The sequence below is a fragment of the Aotus nancymaae genome, unplaced genomic scaffold (genome assembly GCF_030222135.1).
Source record: "Aotus nancymaae isolate 86718 unplaced genomic scaffold, 86718_ANA_hifiasm-v0.15.2.pri h1tg000007l, whole genome shotgun sequence".
Taxonomy (NCBI): domain Eukaryota; kingdom Metazoa; phylum Chordata; class Mammalia; order Primates; family Aotidae; genus Aotus; species Aotus nancymaae.
This window is the reverse complement of record NW_026988418.1, coordinates 61,717,778-61,738,238: the sequence shown is the minus strand read 5'-3', so window position 1 is coordinate 61,738,238 and position 20,461 is coordinate 61,717,778. Positions and strand designations below refer to the sequence as shown.

Sequence of the window (20,461 nt, the reverse complement as noted above, 5' to 3'; positions counted from 1 at the left end):
ATAGAAAATTATGAAGAGGAGGATACAAATTCTTCAATGTCATGCCACTGAGAAATACACATTTTAGAATATGTTTTGCATATGTATATAAGAAGTGTATACCAATTTCATAAATAGCATTATATACAAAATGCTATTCTGTACCCTCTTTTTTTACTCAACAATATATTTCAACATTATAAATCAGTAGTTGAAGATATAGTTCATTGTTAATGATGTACTCATCTATATATATATATATATATATCCCTATAGTTGGTCACATTTTTATTTTTACATTTGTGTTTGAATATTATCTTAGTGGAGCTTTTTCTAAGAGGACGTGCAAGGATATGTTGATTGATATTGCCATAATACCTTTCAGAAAGGTTGTGCAACCTCATTAATAGTGCATGAAAATACTTACTGCCGCACATCTCTTTCAAAGCTAGAGTTTTGTCAGTTACTGTCTGTGAGGTAGTCTTCCAATTTTCCAGCTCTAAATTCAGATCTCTCCTCTGAATTCGACATAGTTATATCGATCAACCTACTTGATATTTCTACAAGGTGTCTGTCTCATCAACATCTCAAAACAACATGCCCCAAACCAACCTGATTTCCTGCCTCAATTCTGAAACCTGTTCTTCTCCTTTCTATTTTTCTTTAAATAGAACTTAAATTTACCTGGCTTCTCAAATGAGAAACCTGGAGTCATTATTATTTTTTGTCTCTCCCTGAATCTTCCTGTCAAATGTATCACCAAGGATTATGGCTTCTACCCACAATCCCATGTATATTCAAATATAAGAAGAGCCTGTTCTTAAGCTATCCACAATTACCAGAAGACATGTTTTTTTTAAAAAAAAATCTTTTGATTAGGCAGTATGAATCTAAGCTTTAAGGGATATAATCAAATTTCTACTTCTAATATTTAATTGTACATATATTTAAACTCACAATTTGGAGATACTGGTTTTGCCACTATGTCATACAAAAATTTTGTTGGTGCTTTGTCAACACTGGAATGAGTCATCTAATACAGTTTTCCAGATCATCTCCTCCTCCCTTCTATCTAAGTTGTTTGAGATAATGTATTTTTTGAATCTGTGCATAATGGTATCTCAGTTCCAAGTACAATTAGGGCAGAATTTTTCCCCCTACTCTTTCTGTTGGCATATATTTATGATCCCATAACCTAAGCACGGACCGAATCACTTTTTTCAAATGATCATTGAAATATTGCTTGATGGTGACATCTAACACACACATCTGGGAGGTAATACCCCATGGAATAATTACTAAATCTTCTTACTTTGCTTACTTTTTTACCAGTCATCTCAAATTATCTCTTGAAGCAATTATTGTTGGTTCAGGCTAACATTTCTGTTACAGACAGTACTTGGTGATTTTTCAGAACAAAATAATTTATATATCAGTCTGTAATCTGAAATATTCTAAGGTTTAAATATAAGATGATTTCCTCCTCTAAGGATAGTTTTTGATATTGAAAAACTCTTCGTATATATGGGTATGTACGGTGAATCTCAAATCTGTCTCCTTTGCCCCTTCACAACCACAGTAAATCAAAATCATCTCTCACCTGGACAGTGGCCACTGTTTAATTGCATGCCCCATAGCTATTCTTGGCTCCCTGTGCATTCTCCACCGAAAGTTACTTTTTTAATATGCCAGTCTAATTTTCTTACTTATTTACATAAAGTGCATTAGTGCTGTTTCTTGATTACCTTTCCAGTTTACCTTGGTACCACTTGGCTCTTATCTTTAGCACATGAACTCTTCAGCTTGATGTAGATGGCAGACAGCCTCTATTTAGCTATTAGAACGCCTGCATTGGTAGTAGTGGGTAAGGAGGGAGCTAGCACCAAGGGCACATTTTGGTAGCTTTATCTCCATTTCTCTCTGAATTTTTGTCTCTTGTTCATAGGCATTGGGAACTTTTGTCCTTCCATTGTTGGGAATAGGGGTGGTAGCTTCATTTGGTTCCCACTGCTTCAGGGTGAGCTGATGGTAAATTAGCAGGTACTCTTCTGCAGCTCACATACCTTTTGTCGTGTACTGTTCCACTCTCAAGTCACTGTCGTCTGCAGCTTTGACATAGGTTTGCCCAGTTAAGAACCTTGTACAGAAGAAAAATGGCCAATGAGTTTGGCCAATGAGTTCCACCTTCAATCCTGCCATACTTTCTGATAGCTTATGTAAACTGGGGATGTCAGTGGAGGCCTTCTGGATATTTTCCATTCAGAGTTTACAAAATGTGCTGTGCTTATGAGCTAGAGAGTTGTTTGTCAGCTTCTGATATTCCCTCAGTGTAGTCCAGATTGTTTTGTATTTTTGGGAGTTGATAACTTTTTAAAGAGATTAACTTTTTTCTTTCCATTTTTGATTATTTTTTCTCGTTTTCTGTGTTGAAGAGTCACTTTTTGTAAAAGTGACTTATATTGTCATGTTACCTAGAAGACTCTTCCAGTTCTTGAACATTTTGCATTTTGAAAAATAATTAATTTTTTTAAATGTGTTATTGATTAAAGAGAGATTAGAAATGGAAATTGGAGATACTTAAATTATTTTGTTTGTTGAATGAATATTGACTCTCTCTGAAGTCAGATTATTTTTGATGTGTAATACAATTTTGGGGATCTTTAACCATTTACTGTAGAAAATTTCTGAGGGTCAGTATATATTTTTAAAAGCTATCAGAGAGAAGGAGACTATTAAATTGTTCCTTTAATAGTGGTTAATTTTATCAGCCTACTGCCTGAATCCAGAAGTTAAAATTGTTTACTTAATGAAGTCTTTTAAAATACACTGTGAATTCTCTGATGATCATCTTTTTTGGGTCAGTATTCCCTTTCAGCTATCTCTTTATCAGCTGTTGTAATGAAACATCAATAACAGATCTTCTACCTCAAGTCTTGGACATTCTGTTGAAGCACATAACTTTAATTTGCAAAGACTACTGAACCCAGTTATTCTGTTTTCAGTGAAAATGACAGTGCACAATAGATGGCTTTGTACCCTCCTGTCAAAAGGATGAAGCATTAATAATATGATTCGGTTATTGGTGTGCCAGCCAGGCATTGGTTATCTGGCATTACTACGACAGGTTTACTAATGATTCCTGATGTGAGCATCACAAAGAAAAAATTGTAGATAGCCTCAGGATAACACTTCGAAAATGCTGTTTTTCTTTAGTTACTAAATGTTCATAATTCCATAAAAAGTTTGGAAAAGAAAAGGACCCAGTTTTGATTATTATTATTATTATTTTACTTTTTCTACTCTGTTCTGCTAGGAAGGTTCCATTTTACTTTGCCCTTCCTGATATATGACCTTTTAAGGGGAGATCGTGGTGATTTTGTTGTGTCTTATCTAGAATGATGATTTCCATCTCACTTTTCAAACATAGATTTTGGTTCTTTGGTTTATCCATTGACCAAGAGTTTTAGTTAAAAGAGAAATGGTTGCACTTTATCCTAGGAGTGGTGAAAATAATACTTATTTTGCAGACAGCTGACTAAAGAAAAGCCTACACAAGTAGTCTCAGCTTTCATGTAGAACTTGCAAGGTTTTTGTCATAATGGTTCACTATCTTAGGCCTTCTTTTCCATTAATGACCTTTAAAGACCACAGTTTTTGAAAATTTGGTTTCTAGTTTGTAAAACTTTTTTTTTCATTATGGTAACATATTTTCACTGCAGAAAATTTGAAAATACAAAAACTATGAAGAAAAATGTTTTTAAAGAAAAAAGTTTAAGGCTAGGCATGATGGCTCACACCTGTAATCCCAGCACTTTGGGAGGTTGAGGTGGGCAGATCATGAGGTCAAGAGATTGAGACCATCTCGGCCAACATGGTGAAACCCCATCTCTACTAAAAATACAAAAATTAGCTGGGCACTGTGGTGCGTGCCTGTAGTTCCAGCTACTCGGGAGGCTGAGGAAGGAGAATTGCTTGAACCTGGGAGGCGGTGGTTGCAGTGAGCCAAGATCGTGCCACTGCACTCCAGTCTGGGCTGGGGACAGAGCGAGACTCCTTCTCAACAAAAAAAGAGAAAAAGAAAAGAAAGTTTATTCAAAATGCTTTTCAGAAATCACAAGGTAATTATATCCTTTGGTAATACCTTAAGTTTTGTTAAGTATGAGTTTGTTTTATGTGTGCCCCTTACATTTTTTGTTTGCATATCTTCAGTTATGTTTAATTTGGGTTCACACCAAATATTTTATTTCCTAGTTTGCTTTTTTTCATTTAAGATACATCATGAGCATTTGACTGCATTGTCATATATTGAAGCATTGCTTTTTTTTTTTTTTTTTTTTGAGACAGGATCTCATTCTGTTCCCCATGCTGGAGTGCAGTGGTGCAATCATGGCTCACTTCAGCTTTGACCTCCCTGGCTTAGGTGATCCTCCCTCTTCAGCCTCCCAGGTAGCTGAGACTATAGATGTGCACCCTCATGCCCAGCTACTATTTTGTATTTGTTTTGTAGACACAGCGTTTTAAAAAAAATAAGAGATGGTCTGACTCCTAGGCCCAAGCAATCTACCCATCTCAGACTCTCAAAGTGCTGGAATTACAGGTGTAAGCCACCACGCCTGGCCAAAACATTACTTTCAGTGATGTTGCTTAGTGAAAGAGTTTCTGTTCTTTGAAGGCTACAGTAAAAGTATTTTTCTAATATGAACTAATTAGAAAAACTGTCAGTATAATCATATTATTTTATTATTTATTAAAAATGTCATTTTTGCATATTTAAGACAAATGTTTATTCAGCACTATGCTAGGTATTTTTGAGAATATAGAGACACACAAAACATAGTTTCTGACTTCACACATGCTTAAGGTCCAGTGAGGGAAACAGACATGTATCAACTGTTCTCTGGCAAGAACCAATGGCAAGGAGAGATGAAAAGAGGACCTGCTTAATGTGGACTCCAGAGTTCTGCCCACGTCTTGTTTTCAGAGCAGGTGGACAAGTGGTCAATGTTCAGGCCTTTTGCTTTAACCTTATTTATATGTACACAGCACTGTAGAGCACCAGGTAGAGTAGTAGACACAAAACTGAAACCAGTAGAGAAAACAATTGGGTTTGGAGGTTAGAAGGGAGAGCTGGGTATTGACATACTGGTATGGTTGCCTTAGAAGTGAGAATATTGATAAAGATGCAGTACCATTTTCCTCTGGGGCACCACCTCTTTTGTCTTTACATTTCAGATCCCTGGCCATGTGTCTGAAAGTTTTTTAGAGAAATGATTGTTATTTGTAAGTATCTCATACACAGAAACACTTGCTTTTTTAAGCAAATAAAAATCATAAAAATGAAAAAATGTCCACAGTATGATTGGTTTTAGTTATACATGATTGAATATAATGGAGCAATTTTGATGCTGCATTAATATGGAATTCTACATGTGATAAACAGTGTTAGACTTTTAGGAATGTATATTTTTAGTTTGGTAGAGCTCATGGATTTTTCAGATGTATGGAGTACTTAACTCAAAGAGTTCTTTCTCTAGCTGTAATTATAATTCTTCTGATTATAAATGCATTATAAAAAATAAAGGAAGGAAGAAGAGGAGGAAGATAAGAAAGGAGGGAGAGAGAAAAGAAAACCTTTCTGGGCATATGTAGGGGAAGCAGCAGGCTTGACCTTCAAATGCCAGCGGTATGTAAGACCCAGGGCGACAGATAAAATCTGACCAATATATTTGTGATGGCCCCTTCTAGGAACCTATGGAAAATGGACAGTCCCGTTTTAGCATGTACAATTGCCATGATTTGTAATATAAACAAAGAATGTTACTTCTGTTAGCAGGAGCCTTTCTTGTGGTTGGTGAGGTGATGGCTGTATTATGTAGCATATAATAACATTGCTTCATTGCTTTAGTCTGTGTTTCTTCAAACTGTAACTTGAAAAACGGACTAGTTTTAAAAATGGAAATGGCTCTGGAGACTCCAGAGTATTTAATGCTTTTCACACTTGGGACTGGAGAGGAATTTAATTATATAAATTATTTTAAAAATTCATTAAATTTCTACTTCCCTGTAATGAGAGTGGCATACTTAGAGAAATGTGTAGATATAGATCTTCTTGGTTTAAAACCTTGGATATATTCTTATAAGTAGAAGATAGACTAGAAATAATGAGAAAGCATATGAACACAGATGTGGAGTATAGAGGTGACCAGAAAGACTATGTTCATAGTTGTTAGCTTATGGGAATTACAAAGGGTTTTAGTGTCAGATGTGAATTAGTGGTTGTTCTTTTAAATTATTGTTACAAGATTCTGCTTAACACACTGGTCTCTGGAACTCTTACCTCACATTGTGTGGAGTCTACCTTGGCTCCTATTTATCCTTCAGTCTTCAGCTACAGTGGCATTTAGTGAAGTCTTCCCATAAACCCCAGATTTAAGTTGTAAATTCCCACAATACTCTGTGCAGTAGTCTTGCCTTATTCTTGGGAGATATGTGTCAAGACCTCCAGTCGATGCCCAAAACCATGGATAGTACCAGATCTTGTATACTGTGTTTTTTGATCTAATAACCCAGACAGCTACTAAGATAGCTACTGAGTGACTAATGGGTGGGTAGCATGTTTGGCATGGATACAAGGATGATACAGCAGGACAAAGGGATGACTCACATCCCAGGCAGGATGGAGCAGGACGGTATGAGAGTTCGTTGAAGCACTCAGAATGTCATGCAGTCTAAAATTTATTGTTTATTTCTTGAATTTTTCATTCAAGTAAATACTTTCAGACCAAGGCTGACTGTGGGTAACTGAAACCATGGAAAATAAAATGTCAGATAAAGAGGAACTCCTGTACTTCTCTTTTATGTTTCCATGTTTGAAATTTCTTCTTCAATGTTCATCTTCCCTGCAAGACTTTAAGTTCCCTTTGTGCTCACTCTCATTCACAGCTTTTAGCCCTAACTACCTATTCCTTAGAACTCAGAAATGACTAGACGTGTGTCTAGTGTCATGGAAAAGTAGACTCTTAAGAAACAGGAAACCTGTACTCTATAAGTTCATGCAAAAGAAGAAATTCATCGAAAGGGACTGTGTCTGTTACCTACCTACACACACACACCCCCACACACCCATACAGAGAGAGAGAGAGAGAGAAACAGACAGGGATGTTCTAGGACAGCACTTACAGTGTTTACAGTGCAGGCTCTGAAGGCAGACTGACTGTGTTCACATCCCAGGTCTGTCACTTACCAGCAGTGTAACCTTGGCCAAGTTACGTAACCTTTCAGTACTTTAGCTTCTTACCTATAAAATGGGAATAGTAATAGCACCTACTTCAAAGGTTATGAGGTGTGAGTTAAAACATATAGCATATAATATAATATGTATATAATAATGATAAAATTCTAAAATAACAGTTTTAGTCAATGTTTTTATTTCTTGTTCTTGTCTCATTCCTATGCCTCTTCCACAGAAAAAATAGAAGGGTTTTGGCTTTTCCTGCTGTAGACTTGTTTTTTTGAGATGACTCCAACGGATTCAAATGGGGCTGGGCACAGTGGTTCATACCTGTAATCCCAGCACTTTGGGAGGCCAAGGTGGGTGGATCATGAGATCAGGAGTTCAAGACCAGCCTGGCCAAGATGGTGAAACCCCATCTCTACTAAAAATACAAAAAATTAGCCAGGCGTGGTGGCAGACACCTGTAATCTCAGCTACTTGGGAGGCTGAGGCAGAGAATTGCTTGAACCTGGGAGGCAGAGATTGCAGTGAACTGAGATCACATCACTGCACTCCAGCCTGAGCAACAGAGCAAGACTTCGTCTAAAAAAAAAAAAAGATTCAAATGGTTAGTTTAGCCTTATTTTATATTTCAATCCAGATACCATTGTATGAATATGTTTTAAAATGTTAATAAAGAGCAGAATTTGAGGAATTGATATATAAACTATAATGAAAACCTACTTGTAAAGACTTACAGAGCTTGTTGCTTTAATGAAGAATTGAAGAAATTAGTGAAGAATTTATTTAGTGTTTTGACAGAGCCAAAATAAAATCAGTTTCATTGTTGAAGAAACACAGTTTAACATAAAGTTGTAGATAGACTATTAAAGAGTAAAGAGTGTTGTATCAGTTAAGTGAGTACTGTCTTCTAGATTTTCATGTATTCAAGGATGAGAGGGGCAAATGAACAGTTAAAAATACAAATTATGGCCAAGCATAGTGGCTCACGCCTGTAATCCCAGCCAGCACTTTGGGAGGCCGAGACAGGTGTATCACTTGAGCTCAGGAGTTTGACACCAGTCTGGGCAACATGACAAAAATGAACCTGGCATGGTAGTGTGTGCCTGTGGTCCCAGCTACTTGGGAGGCTGAGGTGGGAGGATTGCCAGAGCCCACAAGGTGGAGGTTGCAGTGAGCCAAGATCGCACCTCTGCACTTCACCCTGGGTGGCAGAGTGAAACCCCATCTCAAAAAAAAAAAAAGAGCTGATTTGCTTATTCTGTTTTCTAGATACACACAATCTATAAAAACTAAACTAAATGTATAAAAATAAACCATGGCCTTGGCCTTCAGATAGCTGACAATTATTTATGTTTAACAATGTATATGGTATTTGTGAGCAGCTTTTGTGCTGTAGAATATGTTTTACTGTGAAACGTATAGATATTGATTATCTAGAAAAGTGTTGTAAATGCCATTTATTTTTACAAACAAGTAGACAGTTTGATTTTTTTTTTTTTTTTTTTTAGAGATCCTTTTCCTTGAGCCAAGGAGCCAGTCTGGCATTAAGCTAAATCTCACCACTTTCACGGAGCCTTCCCTTACTGCTATAGATCTCATGAGGTAGAAGAAGTAATAAGATGGACTACCGTTCTGAGTCTTGGTCTAATGGAAAAGGACTAGTCTGTAACAGTGGTTGTGTTGATGTAGTTATATTGAACAGTTTATTGGGGAAGTCACCGAGTTGTCTTACAGACATCATCGTAAGGAAGAGAAGTGAAACATGGTCATGCGCATTCTTTGCCTTTAAGGAAAACAGATATTTGCAATATTATAGCATCAATGGGTGTGATTTCAAGGCTAGAGAGTTCTAAAAGAAAAATAATGAGAATAAATTCTTATGGGTGTACAAAATGCTCTGAACAGCTCAGGTTTCTTAAAGGATGTGCATGAGTAATGGTTGAAAGGAGCACATAATCATCACTCAGTTATACAGTGCTAAGACTTTAAGAAATAAACATTTAAGAACTTTCTTTCAAAGGCCAAAGTTTAAAAGGAGTTAAGATACCTCAGAGAGCACAAAGAGCTTTTAAGGTTGTATTTGGAGCAAGAGCAACAAGATGGAAGAGATAGCTCACTCTCTGAAGAAGATATTCTTAATGCTTGTTAACAGGTAAAATCCGACCTATACCATTCTTAACTTGCTTCTATAATCCTGCAATAGCAAAAAGTAAAATAAACAACTTGAAACAGAGAAAATTAAACAAACAAAAAAGATGAGAAGGTGGAGTATCATTCACTTTAAATAAATTGAAATTTTCAAGACTCAAATGAATTGCCTCCCAGGAGTTGATGGATTCAGGTATAATCTTAGGGTTATTGTCGGTATTTTTTTACAAAATCACTGAGAATATGGGTTAAGTACTTGGAGACAGGAGAGAGACAAATGTCTCAGTTTTCAAAAAGGAATAAAATATATTGCAGAAACCCAAGACCAGTTCCCTACTTTAAACTGTGGTAAAATTTGAAGACATTGTAAAAAAATATATATTGTGTTTAGAAGAGAATGGGATGATCACCATGAATCAATATGAATTTATAAGAACAAGACGTGCCAAACTGACCTAATTTTTTTTGCTTTATTTTCAGTTTTATAATTACTACTGGGTTAGAGAATAGTAAGGACATGTTATATCTTGACTTTAGCCAAGTGGTTGACAAAGTTTCCTTAACTATCCTTGTGGAAATATGAAATATTGGTAATGAGATTGATTGATTTACAGCTCCTTGCCTGGCCAACCCATGCCAGCATACCCAGGGTTTAGTTAAATAATAGTTACTTTATATACTGGTTCCTCACAGGGAACTTGTGGTGAATATTAATATGCATATATTCAGAAAGTATGGATTTGTAGTTATGAGGTTTTTTTTTAAGGATTTTTATGTTGGAACTTGAGTACCTGGATTTATTCATATGATTGAGATTTCTGTTATGGATTTTTTTCCAATCAAGCTGTATTTGTAAAATATATAAGTCTGTTTCTAATTTACATATGTCACCTTGACTTATAAATTACTTAGAAGTCAAGGCATAATATTAGCATTTAGAGCAAAGTCTGGCTATGTTAAGAATGCTAACATTATGAAGAATCTTTTCTTTGTTTAATAACAATTATATTAAGCCCACTTGGATGTTTTTCATACCCTTGAAATGTCATTCCTGTGAACTATCTCTAAACGAAAGGCAGATGTTCATATACAACTTGATAACACAGATATACTCAGCAATGTGTTTTTGAGTTAATGTGTCTGTTGGGCTTCTGGTAATCCCACAGTCAGCTGCCTGTTCAAGATATTTACATGTATTTTTAAAAAATACAAATTCCCTGGAATCATATCAAAGAGAGAACCATATATTTTGTCCCCTTAGGAAGTTATTTTGGCAGTCTGTGATGACTGCTGCATTCAGTATATTTTATTAATTGTTACTTTTAAAGAATGCAAACCCATAGTTAACTTATTAAACTTTCATCATTGATATTTTTTTGATGCTTGTAATATTTTGTCTCTAGCCTCAAAAAAGTGTGATGACTTTTTTGAATCCTTGCAGATGTTTACATAAAATATCACACCTATTTATTTGTTGATTTTTGAGAGTCTCACTCTGTTGCCCAGGCTGAAGTGCAGTGGCACGATCTCGTCTCACTGCAGCCTCCGCCTCCCAGGTTCAAGCAATTCTCCTGCCTCAGCCTCTCCAGAGTAGCTGGGATTACAGGCACACACCACCACAACCTGCTAATTTTTGTATTTTTAGTAGAGATGGGTTTCACCATGTTGGCCAGACTGGTCTCGATTTCCTGACCTCAAGTGATCTGCCTGCCTCAGCCTCCCAAAGTGCTGGAATTATAGGCATGAGCCACTGCACCTGGCCAAAATATCACACTTACAAAATTGTCCCTCACACTTTTCTTTGCAATGATTCATCTTGGTATTACATCCAGAATCCCAGTAGAAGCAAAGGATGAAAAAAGAGTGCGATTCCAGCCTTAGCCTCTCAGTCTTAAGATTTTGTAGGCCCTTAAAACAAGAATTGAGTTGTTTCAATTATTTTCCCTTAAGAGACCCATTATGCTGTATTTATGTTTTTATTATGGCTTTGTCCTTAATTATATCTAATTTAATGACTGTTATTTTATGGATTAAAATGAAGTCTGAGTTTTTAGCATTTTATTGTTATCTTTGTAAGTTGTACCATATCTAACAGTAAAGCTTCAAGTTTAAAAAACAAGGAAATCATGAGTTAATAAAACAAAGTGTTGAGTCAGATTGTCTTTTCAAATTATTCATGTATTATCTTTTATCCAAATTAAGTCTTTTTCTGAAAACATGTTGTATAGCAGATATATTGGAGCCTACATTATGTTATTTTTAAGTGGGGAAAAAACAATGATGCATTCGCTGTCCATTCAAAAACCCTAACCAAACTTCCCCAAATATCACAAAACACCTTTAGGCAACTATATAGCAATCTGCCAAAACTTTTGTATAACATTTACAAAACATTTGAGCCATCTCTTACCTGATTCTAAAAATACTTAATGAATTTATTATTGAGTATATTTTTGTTCAATAAGCAATCAAACTATACAGTATTGATTATAAATTAGCATTGTCTTCTATCCAGTAATAGATAGTATACTGCACTATTCTGTATTATACATTTTAAAAGTAAAATAATATGATTTTTATCTAAAGTAGAGTTGGGTTAGTGGGATTCCCTAAACGCTTAATAGAAACAACCTCTGTGACCAGAGATTGTTCTGTGTTCGTCCTGGTAAATATCTTCAGGTTTATTAAAATCACAAAGGGTCCCCCTTTCCTCAGCATCTATTTTTGGCAAGACAAAAGAAGGACTTTTTAGAGTTTGTGTCTATTAGTTTAGGGTCTGAATATGTTTGCTGAACTTTCAACACACACTGATTTCCTGCTTACATTAACATCCTCTTGCATAGGTTATGTTCATATATACGTATGAGAAGAGCAAAGGAGGGAATCAGAAATGTAATACTATGGAATATAGTTAAAAGAATGAGTTGATCTATAGTATTTGGTTTATCTAACCTTGTCCTAAGTGTGTTGCTCTAAATAAAACAGCATACTTTAATCAACTATTTTTATTCAGTAAAATAATCTATTTTGTCTTAGCATTGATTTTTTTCTAATTATCTGAAGCCTTGTCTAGTGAATAATGGTTTGGACTGCTTGGATTTTCATTTTAAGTTCAACCCTTAGTATAAATTCATTGCTATCAGATTTCTGCAATCCTGTTTTTTCTGCTTAATATTTCTTTGAGAGCCCTTATATTCCTCCATTTATTTCCTATTTTCCCCACAAATAATAGAAAATCTTTGACTTTCTTATTTAATAACATTGTATCTAGGAGTCAAACAAGTGGACAGAAAATGCCTGTTCAATCTAGTGATAGGCAGAAGACCCTAAGGTAGGGCCAGTTTGGCCTTTTTGAAGATCAGAAAGATGGCAAAGCATAGGTGGAGCAGTGTTTGAGAATGGGGAAGTGACCAAAATAGGATCAGAGATGGCCAGAGCCAGAACATGTAGGGCCTTGTAGGCCCTGTTCAGGATTTTAGATTTTGTTCCAAGTACAAGATATCTTGTGGGGCCCTAAACAGAGTAGTAATTGTCAGATTTATGTTTTAAATCTTACTCTGGCTGCTAAGTGGTGGGTGGCAGGAAGGAGGCAAGAATAGATGCCGATTAGATGGCTGGGACAGAATTCCAGATGAGGAATCAGTGTTGGCTTAGATTCAGGTGGTGGCAAAGGAAACGGAGGGAAGTCAAATATGTCTTGGAAGAACTGGCAAAAGTTGCTAATGGGTTGGATCTGGATGGGTAGAAGTGAAAGGAGAAATCAAGGATGATTTCTAGATTTCGAGATTGTTTTGAAGGTTGATGGTGCATTCTACAATAGGGAAGATGTAGGGGAGGAAACATTGTGGGCAGGTGGAATTAAAAATTCTGTTTTGGCTATCTGAAACTTGAGGTGCTTATTTGACTTCCAAATATATCTGCAATATATGTGGATCAGTTTGATGAGTTTAGAGCTTGGCAGAGGTAGATCAAGGATGGAGACATGATATGAATATAGAAGTTATCATTATGTAGATAGTATTTAAAGCCATGGGGCTAAATGAAATTACTCTGAATATTTGTCACCTCTCTGACCTGTGTCTTCTCCCTCTCTTACCATGTAAAATTATTCTCACATTATTTTACAGGTATATATTTTAATTATAGTACCTATAAATAATTTGGTGTTATTTTCTTTTTAGTAAAATATTCTGATTCCTTTATCCTGTTATAGCTAACTGGTTTAAGAGTATTCAATTACTAGCTTCTATATTTAAGTGAACATCTGAAAATGCATTTCTTTTTTTTTTTTTTTTGTCTTTGCTCCAGGCAAAGTCATCAATAAAGATTTGCGACATTACCTAAGTCTTCAGTTTCAAAAAGGATCAATTGACCACAAACTGCAGCAAGTGATCAGAGATAATCTCTACTTGAGAACCATTCCATGTAAGTACGTGATGGAATAAAAAAAACTGAGGCAGAAATGTCCTTTCTTAACTAATTAAACATCTAAAGATAGTTTGATGGAGTATTTCACATGAAATTGTGAGGACTAAGTTGGGAACAAGAATGAAACAAAAACTGGATAAGAAGAAAAATTTTCAGAGAACTTGAGAGGTTTTGTTTTTAAAAGTAGAAAAACTGGGCCAGGTGCAGTGGCTCATGCCTGTAATCCCAACACTTTAGGAGGCCAAGGCAGGTGGATCACTTGAAGTCAGGAGTTCAAGACCAGCCTGGCCAACATGGTGAAACTTCATCTCTACTAAAAATACAAAAATTATCCGAGTGTGGTGGTGGGTGCCCGTAATCCCAGCTACAAGGGAGGCTGAGGCAGGAGAATCACTTGAACCCGGGAAGAGGAGGTTGCAGTGAGCCGAGGTCATGCCACTGCACTCCAGCCTGGGCAACAGAGCAAGACTCTGTCTCAGAAAAATGTAGAAAGTAGAAAAACTGGAAGATTCCATATTGTGACTTTTTAAAAAAGTGGTGACTAGAATTTAGGAATATATATTTACATGTTGTTAACTAGATTTTATTCCTGTAAATCAATTTGTAAAGCCTATGCAGTAAGAGGACTTTTTAGCCCCCAATGCCTTGTATACCAAGAACAAGTATTTTATTTGAACATTATTTTAAAATAATTTTAAAATCTGTCCCTTCCCCAACCAAAAATAAAAAAGAAAGGAAAGGAACTCTCTCTTGCTTGGAATAATTTTTTTTCTTTCCCTCCCTGGCTGCCTCCTTTTCTACCTTCCTTCAACAAATACCATTACGTAGTGGCAAAGAGCTAAGTAAAATTGAGTTCAAAGTCTTGACTCTAGCATCTTACTGGCTACTTTATTTGGACAAGTTACTTAATGTTCCTGATCCTCAGAGGCTCTATATATAGAATTAGAATAACAAGACTCACCTCAAATAGCTGTTGCTAGGATTTAAAATGAGAGCATGTATGTAAACTGCTTGGCCTAGAGTAGGCATTCAAGCAGTGTTTGTCCCCTTCTCCCATTCTAACTGGATCTCCTGCCTCTCATTTCACCTCAATTCAATTGATTTTTAAAGTAAATGTTTCTCAGCACTATAGGAAAGGGAAAAAAATTAAAAAACAAAGTGGACGTGTGATTGTTGTCCATCTATATATAGTTTATCCGTCAAAGATTTCCACTGACAAAGTTCACACTCCTTAGCATTGTATAAAATACTTTTTTGTTTTTAATCTGCCTTCTTATCTGTGATTTCCTCCTACAAATCTACCTCGTAGCTGCAGATTGCTACTTCTGCATTTATCTCAATTTGTATTTGCCTGATGTGTCTTTGTCCGTCTTACTATTCTTAAAGTCATCTCTGGATCTCTGTTTTACAAATAGTTCTGGACTTTACTCAGTAGCCGATGTGAAACTTTTAAAATTTTTATTGATGTGATCAATATCTTTAGCCTCAGTTCTGTCATGGTTTTTCTATTTACCATATATAAGCCTTTTGTATGAAAAGCCTTTCACTATGTAGTCATTTTATTTGATCTTTCTCTTTTTGGGAAGGTTTGTAGGGATCTTTTTTTAATGGTTACTTTTATACCTTTATATAATACTCTTTGTTCTTCCTTCCCTCTTTTTTTGCTTTTGTCCCTACTATGAGTAATATTAAAATTATTTAGTCATCTCTTCTTCTTCCTTCCTTTTCTCCCATCATCTGACTTGAAGTAATATTTTTTATTCCTACCAAATATAAGGAAATTAGTAAGCTTATTTCACTTTGTATGTGCTTTCCTCATTCTTACCCTATGTATTTTTTTGATAATTGGGCTGATTCTACATTGGCTAAGCAAACAGCCATTACATTACTGTACTTTCCTTCTTTATAATCATTATTTATCTTTTATTCTGTGGGTAAATACATATTTATTATAACCACCAATCCTTATGTTGTTATTTTTCATTAATTGTAGTTGTCTAAAGCTGTTTCTTTACTCAATATCCCAGCAAAGGCTCACAGGATGATTGTAGGAGTTTGTTTGTGGCCTTTATACTTTGATGTTTGTTTGGATGGATATAAAAGTTTTGACTTATTTTCATTCCTCGACTATCTTAAATATATTAAGCAATTATCTAATTATTTTCTGGCAAAGCATTGCTCTTAAAGAGTTTGGTAGCAATCTAATTTTCATTCCTTTGTAAGTAACTTGATATTTTGCCTGCATGGGATGTCTCATTTTTAGTTTCATAGTTCTAGAGCTTCCTCTTGCCTTGTTAAAACAAGATAATAAAAATATGTGCTTGTACTTTCTAAGATAGGTCTTTATTTTACTGCCCTCTGCCACTTTCACTTAAGTTTTTCTTTTAATTTTATTGTTCCAGTTTTGCAGTTTCCTTAGTGTGAGGTTTTATCCTAAAAGGGAGTTAAAATTTATTTTGTTTCAGTTCAGCAAACTTTTGTTTCAGTTTAGCTGTAGCCCTTTTAGATCTCAATAGGACCTCTTATACACAAATTGAAGTATCCAAAGCTCCCTCTAGGAACCTAGATGCAATGACACACCAGTAGCAGTTAGCATACTGAAGGGTCACATCTGGCGTCTAAATATTATACTTTCCTAAAAAGTTTGATGTTTCCTTGGAGATAATTCTGATTCTAGGTCTGGGACAGGGAAAGTACAAGATGAACTTTGGAGCATCTAAATGTACCAGAAAGTATATAGTGTTTAAAAAATTATATAGACATATCAGAAGGAAATAGAAGCCACCTATAGGTGCTTACTGGCAAAAATCTGAGACAATTTGAGCAACGACATTGAAAAAAGAGGGCATTTCTAGTATTGTCAGATATTGAGCTGAAGATGAAACAGGACTATGATCCCTGAGAGAAGAAGAAAGGAGACCACACACAGAGGAATCCTATTATTTCCTCAACTTTCTACTTAAAGATACTTTCTGGACCACAGCACAGGGAGGGAGAGCTCAGGCAGAATACAATGGACTCTGAGTTGAAGGGACAGAAATCTCAGTTCAGGAAGCTTGAGATATCTAGAATTTGCAGGACAGAATGTCACAGAGGAGAGACCTATGAAATAAAAAAGCTCAAGCAATCTGTAAAGGCACCCCCTTAAGTGTACTGAATACTAAGCTGAGAATATGTAGGATCTGACTCTTTAAGGTTAGACCAGAAACTCTCTGGGAGTTGTAAGTTTAACAATTCTCAGAACTTACCCAGGTCCAGGAGACATTTGAGTTCTAACTGACTTGGTGGAGGAATCCCATAACGGTCCTGCCTTACTAGCAGGGCTAAAATAGCCACAGATAAAGTTCTTCTAGGCCCGCTTTAACAAAGCTTAATTAAACAGGACCCCAAAGGATCAAGTGAATACGAATGCAACATAACTGCTAGCAAAAAAGGAAGAAAGAAGTTAATCAATACTCTTTAAAGAAAGACAACAGCCGGGAGTGGTGGCTCACACCTGTAATGCCAGCACTTTGGGAGGCCAAAGTGGGCAGATCACAAGGTCAAGAGATCAAGACCATCCTGGCCAACATGATGAAACCCTGTCTTTACTAAAAATACAAAAATTAGCTGGGTGTGGTGGTGCACACCTGTAGTCCCAGCTACTTGGGAGGCTGAGGCAGGAGGTGGAGGTTGCAGTGAGCCAAGATCACGCCACTGCAGTCCAGCCTGGTGACAGAACAAGACTGTGTCAAAAAAGAAAGAAAGAAAGAGAGAGAGAGAGAGAGAGACAACAAAATGGAAACATTGTGTAATAAAATATTCAAAATGTCCAGCATCTAATAAAAAATTACTAGACATATGAAAAAGCAGGAAAATGTGATCCATAATCAAAAGAAAAGTCAGCTCATAGAAAAAAGAAACAGAAATGACACATGATGGCATTACTATACCAGGAATTTTAGTTATTAGAAATATACTCAAGGATTTAAAGAACGTCAACATAAAGAAGAGAAAAATTACATATATAAATATTCATATGTGCGTGTGTGTGTGTGTGTGTTTATACATATATGAATTAAATGGAACCTTAAAATTCACTGAATGGACTTAAACAGGAGATTCAAAACTGGAGAAGAAAGGATCAATGAACCACATAGCAATATAAATTAACATCAAACTGAAACACAGAGAAGAAAATAGCTAAAAAAGTGAATCTTTTTTTTTTTGGAGCAACCAAATGACAGTGGGGAGGGGAGGGATTTCTACTTCTGCCATGAAGTACCAGTATCATAACTAGTACTAGATTGACGTTCTTGTCATAAGCAACTAGAAATTGGACAAGGAATATGTAACAGCTGTTTTTACATATTGAAATATAGGCAGATCAAGACTATGATGCATTTATATTTACTGATGGCAAACTATGAAGCCAAAGTGGAGGAAAGAGAAAAAATACTTAAAGAAATAGTGACTGAAATTTTTCCAAATTTGTTGAAAATAATAAGTGCACAGATCTAAGACGCTCAATAGACCCCAAGCAGAAGAAACATGAAGAAAACCATACTAAAGGACATCATAATTCAATTACAGAAAAATAGTTATAAAAAGAAAATGATGCTGGGCATGCTGGCATGTGCCTGTAATCTCAGCAGGAGGCTGATGATCAGCAGGAGGCTAATGTGGGAGGATCACTTGAGCCCAGGAGTTCAAATCCAGCCTGGGTAACATAGTAAAACCCCATCTCTAAATAAAATAAAATAAAGTAAAAATTTTTGAAAAAGAAAATCCAAAGGGCAGACAGGGAGAAAAAGATAAATTACATACAAGGGAAGAAAGAATGACTGCAGAAGCCACAGAAACAGTAAAAGCCAGAGTCCATCAAATAACATCTTTAACATGCTGCAAGGACAAAAAAAAAAAAAAATGCCAACCTAATTTCTGTATACAACAAAAATATCCTTCAAAAATGAAAGAGAAATAAAGAATTTTTCAGACAAAAAGGTGAAAGTGTTTTTGGCAGCAGATGTCCACTGTAAGAAATATTAAAGATTGGATAAAACACACAACAAACAAAATGAAATATTAAAGGAAATTGTTCAGATAGAAGGGAAATGATACCAGAGCAATAGAACTGAAAGGAAAATAGACAACTTTATAATTACAGTTCGAGATTTCAACATCCTCTTTTAGTAATGAATTTTAAAATTAAGTAAAAAATCAGTAAGGTAATGGAAAACATGAACAGCATTTTCAACCAGCTTGACCTAGTTACTATTTATTAGAACGTGCCTCTCAACAGCAGCAAAATACACATGCTTTTCTAGTGCAGATGATACATTTACAAATATAGACCATATTTTGCACCACAAAACAAGAACTAATTAAGAGGATTTAGACTTAAATAATATAAAACATGTTATAAAACATGTTATCTGGCCATAATGGAATTAAATTAGAAATTATTAACCAAGGCAGGAGGATTGCTTGAGGCTAGGAGTTTGAGACCCATGTGGACAACATACAAACACCCCGTCTCTACAAAATAAATTATTTTTTAATTAGGCAGGCAAGGTGGCATGTATCTGTAGACCTGGCTACTCAAGAGGCTCAGGCGGGAGAATTCCTTGTGTCCAAGAATTTGAGGCCATAGTGAGCTATAATCATGTCAAGAGTGAGACCCTGTCTCTTAAAAAAATAAAGAGAGAAACTACTAACAGATATTCAGAAATTAATAATTAATAGCACACTTCTAAATAAACTTTGAATTAAAGAATAAATCACAAAGGAGATTACAAAATATTATACCTATCAACCAACTAACAAATTGAACCATATCAAACACAATATATAAAAATGTGTAGGATGTAGCTAGAGTAGTATTTAGATGGAAACTTACAGTATTAAATACTTATATTAGAAAATAATGAAGATTTCAAATTAGTGATCTAAACTTCTACCTTTAAAATATTAAAAAGAAGGAGAAAAATAAACTTAATTTAAGCAGAAGAAAGAAAGCAATAAAGAGCAGAAACCAGTGAAATAGAAAATAGAAAAAAATCAGTGAAACCCAAAGCTTGTTCTTTGAGATCAACACAATTGGTAAACCTCTAGCTAGACTGCTTAGGAAGAAATTAAACACAAATTAATGCTATCAGGAGCTTCTAGAGGAAGGAGCAAGCTGCCATCTTTGCTGTTTTTCAGCCTTCACTAGTGATACCTCCAGGTACAGAAGAACCAAGGCAACTAGGGTCTGGAGCAGACCCCCCAGTACACCACAGCAGCCCTACAAAAGAGTGGCCAGACTGTTAAAAGAAAAACATTAACAACAAAGAAAAACCGCAAAAACCCCATCCAAAGATCAGCAACCTCAAAGATCAAAGGTACATAAGCCCACAATGTTGGGAAAGAATCAATGCAAAAAAAACTGGAAACTCAAAAAATTAGAGTGCTCTTTTTCCTCCAAATGACTACATCACCTCTCCAGCAAGGTCTCAGAACCAGACTAAGTTGAGATGGCTGAAATGGCAGAAGTAGGCTTCAGAACATGGGTAATAATGAACTTCACTGAGCTAAAGGAGCACATTGTTATTGAATGCAAAGAAGCTAAGAATGATCATAGAACAATACAGGAGGTGACAGCCAAAGCCATTTTAGAAAGGAACATAACCCCCTGTTAGAGCTGAAAAC

The 20,461-nt window shown here is 35.7% G+C and overlaps 1 protein-coding gene across 3 annotated transcripts in view; it reads left to right on the top strand.

The window, feature by feature from the left end:
• MAGI3 (membrane associated guanylate kinase, WW and PDZ domain containing 3) overlaps positions 1 to 20,461 on the top strand; it is a 273,333-nt gene that overhangs the window by 126,581 nt on the left and 126,291 nt on the right. For all 3 annotated transcript variants that reach the window (XM_012466610.2, XM_012466611.2, XM_012466612.2), the window contains exon 2: positions 13,673 to 13,789. In XM_012466610.2, the coding sequence (XP_012322033.2) occupies positions 13,673 to 13,789 (117 nt within the window). The remainder of the gene's footprint in view (positions 1 to 13,672; positions 13,790 to 20,461) is intronic.